The sequence below is a fragment of the Phaeoacremonium minimum genome (genome assembly GCF_000392275.1).
Source record: "Phaeoacremonium minimum UCRPA7 unplaced genomic scaffold PA7_03_scaffold_455, whole genome shotgun sequence".
Classification (NCBI taxonomy): domain Eukaryota; kingdom Fungi; phylum Ascomycota; class Sordariomycetes; order Togniniales; family Togniniaceae; genus Phaeoacremonium; species Phaeoacremonium minimum.
The window spans coordinates 1-14209 of NW_006921357.1; the positions used below are offsets into that span (position 1 = coordinate 1).

Here is a 14209-nt window from a genome sequence, read left to right on the forward strand (position 1 = left end):
AGTTGAATAGACTATCTATCTGGCCTGTTATAGTATATATATATATTATAGGCTAAGGAGAAATCTATCAGTATCTAAAGTCAATCTAATATACTATCTAAATTTATTATCTTAATTTCTTTTAAAAGCTTATTTTTTTAATTAAAGTCTTAATAAGAAGGTATAATAAAAGCTAAAGATTCTAAAGAGTCTAATATTAAAGAAAATATAAATATATATATTAAGTATATTTTTGATAATAATATTATGAAAGCTATTATATGACTATTATAGCCTAAGCAATAGTATAGAAATTAGTATATTAGTTACTAAGCTTCTAAAAAAGAAGCTATTACTTAAGTTAGTCATAAGTTATATACTATAGTATATAACCTTATATATAGTCTATAGTCTTTAGTATAACTTTATATATAGGAGAGAATCTTCTATCTTAAGAGATTTTCATCTATATAAACATATATTCTAACTTCTATCTATAGATATACTAAAATACTATTATACCTTACTTTTACTTCACTTACTTTTATATATATATGAAATAACTACTACTATACTTATACTAGGTTCCTTATATTCTTTAAGTCGAACTTTCGCTTAGTTTATCTACCTTAGCTAATATAAATAGATAATATTTTAATTTTATACTAATGAATACTAAGTATATTTTATAAACATAATCATAAGGATTATTCTTTTAAAGTTATCTTTTAAGATATATATAATTCTCAAAAGTTAAATAATTCTTTAGTTATATTTTCTTATATAATCTATCCTTTTCTTTTATTTTTATATTAATATTTTTATATTATATTAGAAAGATTGTTAAGACCTTATATATCTAAATAAGGCTAGTAGTAATACTCATACTATTATCTGGCTACTATAGCCTAAACAATAGTATATAAATTAGTATATTGGTTATTAAGCTTCTAGAAGAAAAGCTATTACTTAGGTTAGTCATAAGTCATATACTTTAGCATATGACCTCATATATATCCTCGGATTCAGTAGCATAAGCCTACATATAGGAGAGAATCTCCTACCTCAGGAAATTCTCACCTTTATACCTTTCTATATCCTTACATCTATATACCTACGAACATACCAAAATACTACTATATTTTACTCTTACTTTACTTACTTTCGCATACGTAAAATAACTATTGCTACGCTTATACTAAAGGTTTTTCATAAAGATATACTTTATAAGATGAATATATATTTTAGAACTTATATTGATAATCGAATAACTAAGGTTATAAAAGATCTAATATCTTAGATTTTATAAATTTTATATAAACTTTAGTATATAAAAGTAGTTTTATATATTATTTATATTAGACTTTTCTTTGATTTTATCTAAGATAGAATTTACCAAAAGTTTAATAAAAAGCTTAAGATTTTATAAAGATTAAGGACTTTTATCTTTTTTTATTTATATAAAACTAAGTATAAATATATATTAATAATTTATTTAAAAAAAAAGTAATTTTTAAAGTAATTTATTTAAACTAAAGGTCTAATAAAATTTAACCTTTTTTATTAATATATTCTTTCATTCGTTAGAAGATAGAATCATTATTTATAATATAGATATTGTCAATATAATCATTTTATTCTATATTCTTTATCTTCTTTACTATCGATCTTATCTTAAGTATCTTTGATTTTAGTTCTTTTAATAAAGAAGAAGAGAAAATTATAAAGATAGAATAAAAAAGCTTTAAAAGTTGAAATTAGAATTTAATTATATAAGTAGGATAGATAGAAGAGTAAGATCTAAAAAAAGTGACGATTTATTGAAGAAAATATAAGCGAAAAAACTATATAAGTAAAGAATATAGAAAATAATATATTTTATATATTATATAAGATCCTTATTATATTATATAGTAGTAGAAAAGAGCCTCTTTGTATTTACTTATAGGTTATAGTTATTTAAAACAATTATCTTCGTAAAGAGTTGACAATTCTTCTTAGTGGGCCTTATAGTTGTAGAGTATTGTCGACTAAACTAAATTATAGTCGTGAGGCATCTGGTGCTGCCCCTGTGCTAGTCCTGCTTGGCGTCGGTTTTAGCCGGCGAGGGTTCTGCCGGTCCCGAGGGCAAGAGTCGGGAGGTAGTATAGGAACAGCTTAATCACTAATTAATATATCAAAAGTACAGGAGTTGGGAAACGGGCTAGAGGGCAATAGGATATAACATAAAAAGTCAGAATGTTTCTAATGGATTAGTATTGAACAGATGCGCCGATTGCTGTTAATTAGAAAGCCGCTTCACTGAAGATCCCCCTAGCATACGTGGCGGTACAAACGTCCAGAACACAGCCGACTTCGGCAGTGCTGTACCGTCAATCCCCGCTGTGTCCTCGTAGTAAGAAGCAATTACTCACCTTTCATCTTGAAATCAACGAGACTGGATTTCGAGCACACGTCACAATGTCAATGTTCAAACGGATAGTCGCCTTTCTACTGCTCCTCAACCTTGTGCAAGCCAATGATTGTATCCCGTACTTGTACTCAACGGCCGTGGTTTCAGAGCCAGATGGCGTAGCGCGTATTGAATGCTGGAAGTTTACAGCGCCGCTCAAGACGTATCCGACGGTGGGAGCAGCATTGACGCTGGCGGACATATCCAATGTCACTTATGTTGTCCTCCCGCCACGATCCGGGGAGGGCATTCACAAGCCGCCTCACCCTATGTGCGTTGAACCTGCTATCGCTACCCCGTTCCTGTCCACCAGTGATGGAATAACTAAGCGGAAACTGTCCTAGGCTCTTTATCCTTCTGGCAGGATTAGCTCATGTGACTCTCCCTTTTGGCGATGACGATGTTTGGATCATGGAAGGTGTAAATGGCCTGCTGGTCGCAAACGACGTTACTGGCATTGGACACTACACCGACTATCCGTCTGACAAGGAAACCGTCGCTTTGCAACTTCCTTTTCGTGATGGGAAGCTTCCAGACCATGTTGTTGTGCGCAATGGGTCTTGCAAAGTTGCAAACCAGGTCCAAGAGCAGTGCGTCGGCGCCTCGTCTCATGGCAGGCTAGAATCAACATTGGAGCTCTGAGGCGATTCCAGTCTGTTACCGGAATATGTCATCCATCATGTAGCAAGGCAAATTGAAGGCGTCCGAACGCTTTGAGTCATACTTGGTCAATATGCACTGTTAATTCGTCGCATATGCGGTTCGTTCTGGATTTCAAGGTACCTGCAGCGACAGCATCTTCAATGTCTTGGCACTGTCCTAGCAATCCTAGCTCTGCACTGCGCCAAAACAAAACACATCATGTAGCCAATTTTCCCATTCACACTGTCATCAAAAAGACGAAGCAAGTACAAGATCTTTGATCGTGTCATTACTGTGCTTATTTAAGTACTCCGTGATTGCACACGGGTTTTCGGCTCTGATTCGCTGGTCATAGCGACGTCATATACGTCATTGTTGGTCCACAACGTAACAGGCAAGTTGGACACACTTTAACAGCACTGTCCGTGGCCACGTTTAGAGCACCAAACAGACTTCTATGGTCGCGCCACACTTCGAATTCCCAACACTTCTCGAAATTGGAGTTCCATCGCTACCCTAGCCCACGATGCCTGGAGAGATCATTGACCGGCCTAATCCGCCGCCGTTGCCATCACATCTTCCCGACGATGTGCTGAAGTTAGCGGTGCAGATTGATAAGGCGCCACTCCCGGACGATGTCCGCCGGGGCTTGCAAGACTTCCAACGCGCGGCTTGCTATATCGCTGCCGGTGAGCTTTGCTTATCGCCTCGTCGCGAGAGACATCATCATTGATGGAAGGCTAACATAGTCCAGCTATGATATTCCTGCGGGACAACGTCTTGCTCGATTCAGAGCTGTCACTGGATCATGTCAAGCCTAGGCTGCTAGGTGAGCAATATCTTCCGCTGTGTCGCTTCGAGTGTCGACTAATTTGAACCACCAGGTCACTGGGGAACATGTCCCGGCATCATTTTGGTTTGGTCGCACTTGAATCTCTTGATTCGGGATCAGGGGCTGGAGATGATGTTTGTCATTGGTCCAGGCCACGGCGCTCCGGCTGCGTTGGCTGCTCTCTGGCTGGAAGGATCGCTTGAGAAGTTCTACCCCGGTCAATATGATCGCAATGAAGCTGGACTCAGAAACCTGATTACCAGGTTCTCCGTTCCAGGTGGCTTTCCTAGGTAATGCACGACCCGAGTCCATCATTGCGACTTTTGCTAACAGTGCGCAGCCACATCAACTCCGAGACCCCAGGTGCCATTCATGAGGGAGGAGAGCTTGGCTATGCATTGGCTGTGTCTTTTGGAGCCGCCATGGACAACCCCGACATGATCGTTACCTGTCTTGTTGGTGATGGTGAGGCAGAGAGTGGGCCAACGGCAGCGTGAGTGTTGTCTTCTTCTTCTCCTTTTTATTTTGGTACGTAACTAGAGGACATCATAGCTGACATGAACAGCGCGTGGCACGCCATCAAGTACCTGGATCCCAAAGAGTCAGGTGCCGTGTTGCCGATATTGCACGTAAACGGCTTCAAGATCAGTGAACGGACAATCTTCGGATGCATGGACAACAAGGAGATCACGTCTCTATTCACGGGCTATGGCTACCAAGTTCGAATAGTCGAGGATCTTGAGCACATTGAAGAAGATCTTGCTGCCTCTCTAGCGTGGGCGGTGGCCGAAATTAGGAAAATTCAGGCCGCTGCACGCTCGGACAATCCCATCATAAAGCCGCGGTGGCCGGTGTTGATACTGCGAACCCCAAAGGTGCGTTACGAGCAAGCCAACAATTGGCGCTAAATGCTAATACACTCACAGGGATGGTCGGGTCCAAAGAAAGTTGACGGCGAGTTTATCGAGGGGTCATTTCATTCACACCAAGTCCCACTGCCCAAGGCGAACAAAGACAAGGGCCAGCTTGAAGCTTTGCAAGAGTGGCTATCGAGTTATGATATAGGCAGTCTCGTACCTAAAGGAAACCCTTCGGATCAAATTCTGAACACCTTACCCAAAGAGGACTCCAAGAAGTTGGGGCAGATCAAAGCGAGCTACAACCCATCCATCGGCCTGGAGGAGGTGGAGTGGAAGCCATTTGGAGTAGAAAAGGGTCAAGATGCCAGCTGCATGCAGACGATCGGAAGCTTTCTCGACAAGGTCTTCCAGGCGAATCCCAAGCGTATTCGCCTTTTCTCTCCCGACGAGCTGGAGAGTAACAAGCTGGCTGCAGTCCTCGATAATACAGGCCGAAACTTTCAGTGGGATGAATACTCACGAGCTCAAGGAGGTCGAGTGATTGAGATCCTTTCTGAGCATTGCTGTCAGGGGTTCCTCCAGGGCTACACCTTAACAGGACGGGTTGGCATATTCCCAAGCTACGAATCGTTCCTGGGTATCATACATACTATGATGGTTCAGTACTCGAAGTTTGTCAAGATCGCTCGGGAAGTCAAGTGGCGAGGCGATCTAAGTTCTATCAACTACATCGAGACGAGTACATGGGCCAGGCAGGAACACAACGGGTTCTCTCATCAAAATCCGTCTTTCATCGGCGCCGTCCTGAATCTGAAGGCGACCGCAGCTCGTGTAAGTAGGCCTTGCATCTTCTTCAATGAATCTGTTGCTAACGACGTGTTAAGGTTTACCTACCCCCTGATGCAAATTGCTTTTTGAGCACTGTGGATCACTGCATCAAATCCAAGAACTATGTCAATCTCATGATCGGCTCCAAGCAGCCTACCGCAGTCTATCTTACGCCAGAAGAAGCAGCAGAACATTGTCGCATAGGAGCAAGCATCTGGAACTTTGCTTCAACTCCACTTTCGGAGGGTACAGATCCAGATGTTGTACTTGTTGGCATCGGCGTCGAGGTCACATTCGAAGTCATCAAAGCTGCCGAGCTTCTCAAGACTCTGTGTCCCGCTCTCAAACTGCGCGTCGTAAATGTTACGGACCTCTTTGTCGTAGCACCAGATGAGCGGCATCCACATGGTCTAACTCGGGAGCGGTTCATCGAACTATTCACGAAGGACAAGCCTGTCATGTTCAACTATCACGGGTATCCAGCTGAGTTGCAAGGTCTTCTCTTCGGGCGACTGGGTATGCATCGTATGCAAGTCAATGGATATCAGGAAGAAGGCAGCACGACAACTCCATTCGACATGATGCTTCTGAATGCCGTCAGCCGCTTCGACGTTGCAAAGAGAGCCTTGACGGCAGGCGCAGAGTCCAACGAAGAGGTGAAGGCAAAGCTCAATGATTATCTTGGGGACATCGACAAGCGTGTCCAGGGGATCAGGAATTTCATTAGCGACAATGGCAAGGGTAAGTTGCATGTCCTGACATTGCACAATAAAGATACTGACACTGACTTCCGTAGATCCGGACGATATGTACGAGATTGCCAAATTTGAGTAGAGCCTACCTGGTCAAGGCGTGAGAGTAGCTACAGCAATATTGCTAGATTAGGGGGAACCGGGAGTCTGTGACGTAATGAATATTATTTTAGTGACCTTCCACCTCGAGCTTGGTATCTATTCCACGGTGCGCCGGAGGTGTTGTAAGCATTTGGTGAGAGAAAGACGTAGTAACCCCGCATGTCACAGGCTGCGTGAGAAACAGACCCTATCACCTTATCTCTCATTACCTCGCCAATAAGATGACACCAGCGTTATCTGTATCTGGTTCCGGAGGCCTGGTCGTGCCAACGTCCACTGTAGACATATAATAGTTTGTTGTGCAGTATCAAGAGTCATCTATAGTTCTTGTATTGAGATTCTTCAGGACGTCTATCACATTCACCACTCGGCATTTCTCAAGATGGGCGATATCATCATCGACAAGACAGTTACTCGTCCACATCCGTTACTCCCCCTCTCAGCAGAGGAGTGCTGTCGTGCGCGGGATGTCGTTACGAGACAGCACCGCACGGAAACAATTCTCTCGTACCGCTCAATTTACCTGCAAGAGCCAAAGCGAGCAGAACTCACTCCGTTTCTGGCGGCTGAACATGACGGAAGAGTTACGGATGCTACAGAGCGGCCACCGAGGCTTGCCAAAGTAGAGTACTTTGTAAAATGTGGGAAACAGTCACAGTACTGTGAGGCCATAGTGGATATTCAGACCGAGAAGCAGATTACTGTCAAGAAGTTTGATCCCAGCTTCCCTATTTCACTCAACCTGTAAGCTCAATGAAGGAGATGACTACATGATCCGCAGAAATTGACAGAAACAGACCGGACATGATGGCTTTTCTCGATGCAGTAAAGGCCTCAGCTTTAGTTAAGAGGGCTTTGGAGGAATTCAGAATACCGGATCACTTCACACTGTCTATAGATCCCTGGCCATATGGGGGACCTGATCTGGACTCCGATGACACTCGGTATGTTCAGGCACTGCTCTACGCTAGGGATACCTCCAGTGGCAACCCAGACACCAATCACTACCCCTTTCCAATTCCTCTTGTGCCAGTATTTGACATCACCAAAAACGAGATCGTTCGCGTAGAGCGCTGTGCGACGGGCGGTATTGGCGACTCTCTGTACCCCGATCCACCATCCAAAGAGCCAAGAGAACTGTTTACGCATTCTAAACCATCAGAATACATCCCGGAACTTCTTGATGCGCCTATTCGAACGGATTTGAAGCCATTAAATGTGACCCAACCAGATGGCCCTTCCTTCACAGTCACCGACGGCAATCTTGTCACATGGCAGAAATGGCGATTCCGGCTGGTCTTCACGCCGCGAGAGGGAGCTGTACTGCATGACTTGACTTACGACCACCGACCGATTCTCTATCGGATGTCTCTTTCGGAAATGACGGTGCCGTATGCCGATCCCCGCCCTCCATTTCATCACAAGCAAGCTTTTGATTTTGGGGACGGCGATGTTGGCTACGCAGCCAACAACTTGCAAGTTGGGTGTGATTGTTTAGGGCACATTCATTATTTCCATGCGGTATTGGTCATGCCAGATGGAGAGCCCGCACTAGCTCGTAATCGCGTTTGCATGCATGAGCAGGACAATGGTATTCTGTGGAAGCACACGATTGCCAAAACAGAACGTGCCGTCGTGGCGCGTATGCGTGAGCTAGTCGTGCAGTTCGTTGTTACACTCGGTAATTATGAGTACGTGTTTGCATACAAGCTGGACCAGGCCGGTGGTATCACGCTCGAAACCCGCGCCACTGGCATTGTCAGTGTAGTCGCCATCGATTATGGGAAGAAGAGCCAGTACGGTACTGTGGTGCAGGACGGTGTCCTGGCACAGAATCACCAGCATCTTATTGCTGTACGCATCGATCCTGCCATCGACTCATACGCGGAGGGCGACACTGGAGTCGTGGTGGAGGAGAGCAAAGCCATGGAGATGAACGAGAAGACTAATCCATTCGGGAATGCGTATGAAGTTGTGCGTACGCCAGTGGAGAAAGCAGGATGGTTTGATGCGGAGCCGAAGCTGAACAGGAAAATCACGATGGTCAACTGGAACAAGACAAATAAGCACAGCGGCAGGTATATTGGCTATAAATTCATGCCAGAGCCAACACAGCTTATCCTTGCAGACCCTAGATCAAGGGTTGCGAAGCGCGCTTTGTTCGCACAACACCATGTTTGGGTGACGGGACACCGTGATGATGAACTTTGGGCTGCCGGGGAGTTCACAAATTTGAGCAAACACGAGGTAGGCGGTGTAGCAGACATGGTTAACAGAGGAGACTGGTTTCTCGACTCCCTTGAAATCGGCGTCAACAAGGACAACGATGCTAAAGCTCGGAAGAGCAGTCCTGTCATATGGAATGTATTTGGTCTTACACATAACCCACGCGTGGAGGATTGGCCAGTAATGTAAGTGCCTATTTGATTTTCGGCGACTATTTTCATCATTGCTCACAGTTGCAGGCCGTCTGAAATTCACACCCTTCATATCAAGCCAGCAGACTTCTTTGACAGAAATCCGGCACTCGACGTCCCGATCACAAAGAATAAGACGAGTTTAGTGTGTACAACTCATAAATGTGAACAAGGAGTTACGGGTATTCAAGACTGGCCGCAACGTGCAGTGCTACATTGGCAAGGGGAGAGAGATGTGGACGCCGATGCAATCGGATCTGCTTCAAGGCCACTTTCCATAGTCACAGACTCATCAGATTCAGAGTCTACTAGATCCCAGGGGTAACAAAAGATCAAACTTTACTACACTGAGCAGACTACAGCGTCTGGGTTATATAGTCCGATCCCATCCACATATCCCACAGGAGTAGAAGTATATGCATTTTCTACACCGACGAATATCCTTGCCAATGGGCTAGCAGACGCAGCAATGACATAACTATCGCCCGAGGACGCTTCGACCCAAACACCATTAGAATCCGCCTCTGTCTGGGCGCATACCGTCGAGCCAACATAGACAGTGATTTGACCAATATTTCCGCCCGTGATTTTGAGGAACGCCGAACATGCAACTTTGTCGCCTTGGGCCACGCTGCTCAATGTCTGACTAAGGGTGAATCCAAACGAGTCCTGATTTGCACTGCCAATCGAATAGGCAAAGTAGTCACCCTCGGCTGGCTCACCATACCCAGCACTACCGTCTACCACATGTATGCTACTATCAACACTCCAGCCGGAGAGACTGCCGCTCTCAAATCCACCGTTTGAAACAAGGTTGGTACGGCAAGGCTGTGAAGCAGATGAAGTGGCTGATGTCGAGATGGTCGTTTCGGACGAAGTAGTTGAGCTTTCAGAGACAACGAAGCTGGTCGTGGTGCTGATCTCCACCGTTGTGGACGAAGTGGTAATTCCTGATGCCGAGGTGGTCGTGGCAGAAAAACTGCTTGATGAAGAAGATGTAGGTGAGGATGTGGATGCTTCAGAGGTTGTGGATAATCCAGACGAAGTCGGGCGATGAACGCACAACCCAGCCAGGGCCGCCGTCGCGAAGGAGAGGATAACGAGAGAATCAGTTCTCATTTTAACTGATAATTAATAATCAATGCCTAATAGCACAGTAACGAATGGACAGAAAAGTACAGGTAAGTCCAAGACAAACAAATCACTTGTAACCGCAGAATATCTGAAAGCAGACGTACTCTTGATATACCCCCTTTACTGAGTGGATCTCCTCAAATGGGCCTTGTAGCTGGGCGGTTCTTTTCCATTAGTTTCCAGTCCTCATTGATAGACGCGTAAACACTAAGCTTTGAAAGGCATTGCAGCCAGCTTCAGCTTGCCACTAGGCAAGTAGTCATTACTAGACTAATTGGAGACTACACAGCAAGAAGCAGAAGTGATGTGATTGACAGGCCGTACGGATCTAGCAAGCCAATAGTCACTTATAGACTGGGGAAAAAAAAACTCGGACCATTATGGAGTCAATCAACTACCGAAGTCCATGGCAAGCTAGACCCTGAAAAAGTGCTGCGTGATTGCACTTCGGTACTTCAACAACAAGGCATCCCGGAGCAATACAATAATACAATAAATATGAGGGTAGTGACGCTTGTCATGGTTATGACAACATCTAATGTTTGTAAGCTACAGCACTAGAAGCCTGCAGGCAATGTTGGATCTGGCCCGAGCCAGCCGGCCAAGCAAGTGCGGGATTAGCGCAACTGACTAAGTCCGCCTAGTTGCTGTCATTAGGACTTGTATTGACGCGATCAATGATCCTCATTGTGACTACCAACTATCCTTTCAAGCCAGTCCCGAGTATGATCCTCCCCCGGTCGACAAGCTGTTAACGCCACGCGCCGTAACTCCAAATTCAATTCCGAGAACATATTCTCCAGCTCCCTCTAAGTCAAAGGCCGTGAGCCACCAATGTCCCGAATGGGTGCATGGTCTCCAACACAGTCTCTTCGTCGAGATCCGGCTTGTCCGCATACATCGCCGCCAGCAGCCTGAAATAGTTGATGTAATATGAAGGGTTGAACGTGTTGACAAACCTGGCCTCCTCCTGACCAATGTTGGAAAACGTGTGAGGCGCGCCAATGGGAACCACGACGCAGTCGCCGGGTCTCGCGTCGACGATGCCGTTCGCACCTCGAAATTGAACAGTGCCCGTCGTGACCAGGAAGATCTCGTCGTGCATCTGATGCCAGTGCGGCGGGTGGCCCGTCGTGTTTGGAGGAACAATAAACTCGGCGGTACCGATGCGGTGATCTGCTCGGGAGGTCAGCCTTGTGTTGCGCAATCAGCCGAGCTGTGCTATGCTGAGATGTCATACCTGTATTGGAGCCGTCTTCTATTATACGGCAAGTGATCGGCCCCAGCTTCAGCGTCTCTCCTGTTCCAGGCTTGATCAGAATGATGGGTGTCTTGGGCGTAGCCAGGTTCTGGGCGGCTACGTCTTGACTCATCGTGCGTAATAGGAAAGCGACCTGCGGGCAATGCTGCTCGAGATAGAATCGTATTTGATGATAGCACAATTTGAATCTCTTTGGACAAATAGATTTGGCTACAAAATTGAGTTGTCCTAATCATGAGCGAGGAGGGGCCGTGCCAAGGCATCTTCTTATATCACAGCCACTGCTTTGATAAGCCGACGAATTGTAATGGGAGGTGCAAGTTTATGTGAGGCTTTGCCAAAACGGACGTTTCCCATTGCCAACTGCGTCCGCCAAGAACTCCAAGGATGGTCAGGTCCTGCCTACTACACCGACAATGGATAAGGCTCTGTGGAAGCCTGTTGAGAACGGGGCGTAGGGCTGCAGCGTGAATCCTTCGGAGCCGCGCTCATACCCGACAGACTCGCGCATACTGGCGCCCTGAGTGCCGTAGCCGCATATGCAGACGTCGGATCATCGCCTATTATGTGAAGACACACAATGGGTGTCTCGTCCAAAGAAAGGTATTTGAGCTCGGACAATCGGGTGTGTGCTCGGAAAACTGGCGGGCATTTCACAAAAGAGTGCAGACCGTCTCATTCGCCCGATGCAGATATCTCGCGAATCCTTCTAAGCACAGTGGCCAATAGAACATATCCGTTTACGCTTCCCCATTGGGATATCAATTTCAATCCCGATCAACTTGTCGGGCTGTCACAAACGCCGCGTCTGGTGGCGTGTGACAGCGCTGATTCTTGTGTTACACGGCGTTTGAGCCAACCTTTCGACGCCCTGAGATGGCCTCTAAAGACGGGAATAACACCGAACTGAACAATAACGTGTTATTTCTGAGACCGGTGTCAGCGGCTGACATTGATGTGGCACAGCATAATCACACGTTCTTCTTGCAGCGGCGGGCTTGCGGAGCATGATGCAGAGCCTCCGATGGAGTGGAGAGTTGCCTATCTGGGAACTCACAACTAATCAGATAATGCCATCACTTCCCCAAGCTATTGGAGGAAACGCCTGTCAACGGTGTAGTGTAGTAAGCTACTCGTGTCAATTGACTCCCACTTGCTACTCCGCACCTCGACCTTGATGTAGTCACTTATCAGAAAGTCGACAGATCTCCATGCATATCTCAACCTTAGATGTACAGGCAGCAGGATAAGAACCAATACCAGCCCGTTGCTGTTCACCGCAAAATGCACCAGATCACCCAAAGGTATCGCCCCCATTTTCCAAATACTCCTTTTCCTCCGGCGTTGGCGTCCGTCCAAGCGCCTCATTCCGATGCGGATATCTTCCGAACCTCTCAATAATGACCTGGTGCTTCTTCTCAAACTCTAATTGTCCCTCGCAGCGCTTCGCCGCCGCCTCCTTGTCATCCGCGAGTACCTTCCTGCACGCAAGCTCGTCGCCGTCGGCATTACTGAAGCCCGGCTCCGCCCCAGCACCTCGGACATCGTCTGCCATGGCTTCTATCTGCTCTACGGCCAGCTTATGCAAAGCGATGTCCTCGCTGTGCATCAGCGGCAGGCAGAACCACATGCGGTAGCCGATACGGTACCGGATCTGGGCGTGGAGCGGAATGCCGGCGTCTATAGCCCGCGTGGCGATGGCCCTCGCTATGGGGTCGAACACATTGAAGACGATGGCAGACTCTGGGCCGCGGTACGCGTTCCGGGGTATCTGGTCAAAGAGCAGGACCAGGCTCAGCCAGTCCAGTGGCGACGACGGCTGCACCGCGTCCAGGAGGGCATCCCCGTCCACCCCGGAAGCCTTGAGCTCCTCGAGGGCAGGGCTAAACCGGGAGCTAAGCGTTGATCAGCCGGTGCCTGCATGGCATGGCATGGGAGGGATAAGTAAGAGACAGAGGAGACCGAGGGTCGCAACGCCCGGGGTCTCGGGGGCAGGGGTAATCGGGAGTGTCGCTTAGCTTACACACAGATCCTATCAAACTCCTCGTTCCGGCGGAACCACTGCATCATGGTGTCCTGGCTGGGCAGAATCACGAGCTCGTCGCTGTCACATTGCTCGAACCACGTCGTCCTGACATCTTGCAGCAGCGTGGGCGTGATGATCTCGCGTATCGAAGAGGCCATCTTGGCAGTTGCATCTGGGGCCATGTGCCGCGAGGACCGGTGGAAGAACGCCGCCGGGTACAAGTCGCTCAATCTGTGACCACCAACAAGCTGGTTACCTCGAGGTGCTTGGACTAGTGATCCTGTCTGGATACGATGCCTACAAGGTGATGGCCGGGCACGACTCAGCCGGGATGCACAGGCCTGGCGGCTGCCAGAATGGTGTGAAGGGGTCAGTGATGGTGGTGGCGGCGGCAGTGAGGCATTGCGAGACGCCACCAACCGCTTCGAAGCGCGCGACGTCAGCATTTGGAGATCAATTGAGCGTGTTCGCCCAGTCGTGAAGAAGCTAATGAGAAACTAACTCAACGCCAATAGCGCGCCGTCCACCCAATTCAAGGGAATGTGGGGAACTGAAAGAAGCATGGAATACTGCTCCTCAAGCTGTATAGATGGGTGCGTGGGTGTGTATGGCCTGCGAGGCTGCGTGTAGAATGTCTTTCCCAAGTGAAAAGCCACGATTTAGGATTGAAACAGTGGTCTATCTGAGGAATAACGCTGAAATGACGTCGGAGACCCCAAGGCACGGACCGCGTGTAGTTTAGTGTAGGTGAAAACCGCGCTCCAAGGTCTAGAAAGCACTAAGCTAGCGCTGACGAGGGCTCGAGAAGATGCATACAGTCGCTGTCTAGGCACTGATTCGGCGAGATATATTGCAAAAGCACGGGAGGTTCACTTGCGAGCGAAGGAGTGCATCATGCATGGGACTTTTTCTACCACACGGAGG

General features: G+C 46.9%; 4 protein-coding genes across 4 annotated transcripts; 2 read left to right on the top strand and 2 right to left on the bottom strand.

Annotated features, from left to right (window-relative positions):
- Nucleotides 1–3829: 3829 nt before the first annotated feature.
- On the top strand, nt 3830–6427 carry UCRPA7_6189 (putative d-xylulose 5-phosphate d-fructose 6-phosphate protein; the record flags this gene model as incomplete). Its single annotated transcript, XM_007918728.1, has 7 exons — nt 3830–3902; nt 3958–4182; nt 4239–4370; nt 4458–4780; nt 4832–5596; nt 5650–6334; nt 6390–6427. The coding sequence occupies 7 exons, from the start codon at nt 3830–3832 to the stop codon at nt 6425–6427; spliced, it is 2241 nt and encodes a 746-aa protein (XP_007916919.1).
- A 1592-nt stretch (nt 6428–8019) lies between these two features.
- Nucleotides 8020–8862, top strand: UCRPA7_6190 (putative copper amine oxidase protein; the record flags this gene model as incomplete). Its single annotated transcript, XM_007918729.1, has 1 exon — nt 8020–8862. The coding sequence occupies one exon, from the start codon at nt 8020–8022 to the stop codon at nt 8860–8862; it is 843 nt and encodes a 280-aa protein (XP_007916920.1).
- A 1950-nt stretch (nt 8863–10812) lies between these two features.
- On the bottom strand, nt 10813–11371 carry UCRPA7_6191 (putative cupin 2 conserved barrel domain protein; the record flags this gene model as incomplete). Its single annotated transcript, XM_007918730.1, has 2 exons — nt 10813–11174; nt 11239–11371. The coding sequence occupies 2 exons, from the start codon at nt 11369–11371 to the stop codon at nt 10813–10815; spliced, it is 495 nt and encodes a 164-aa protein (XP_007916921.1).
- Nucleotides 11372–12553: 1182 nt separating this feature from the next.
- Nucleotides 12554–13443, bottom strand: UCRPA7_6192 (hypothetical protein; the record flags this gene model as incomplete). Its single annotated transcript, XM_007918731.1, has 2 exons — nt 12554–13154; nt 13283–13443. 2 exons carry the CDS (start codon nt 13441–13443, stop codon nt 12554–12556), a joined length of 762 nt encoding a protein of 253 aa, XP_007916922.1.
- Nucleotides 13444–14209: the final 766 nt, after the last annotated feature.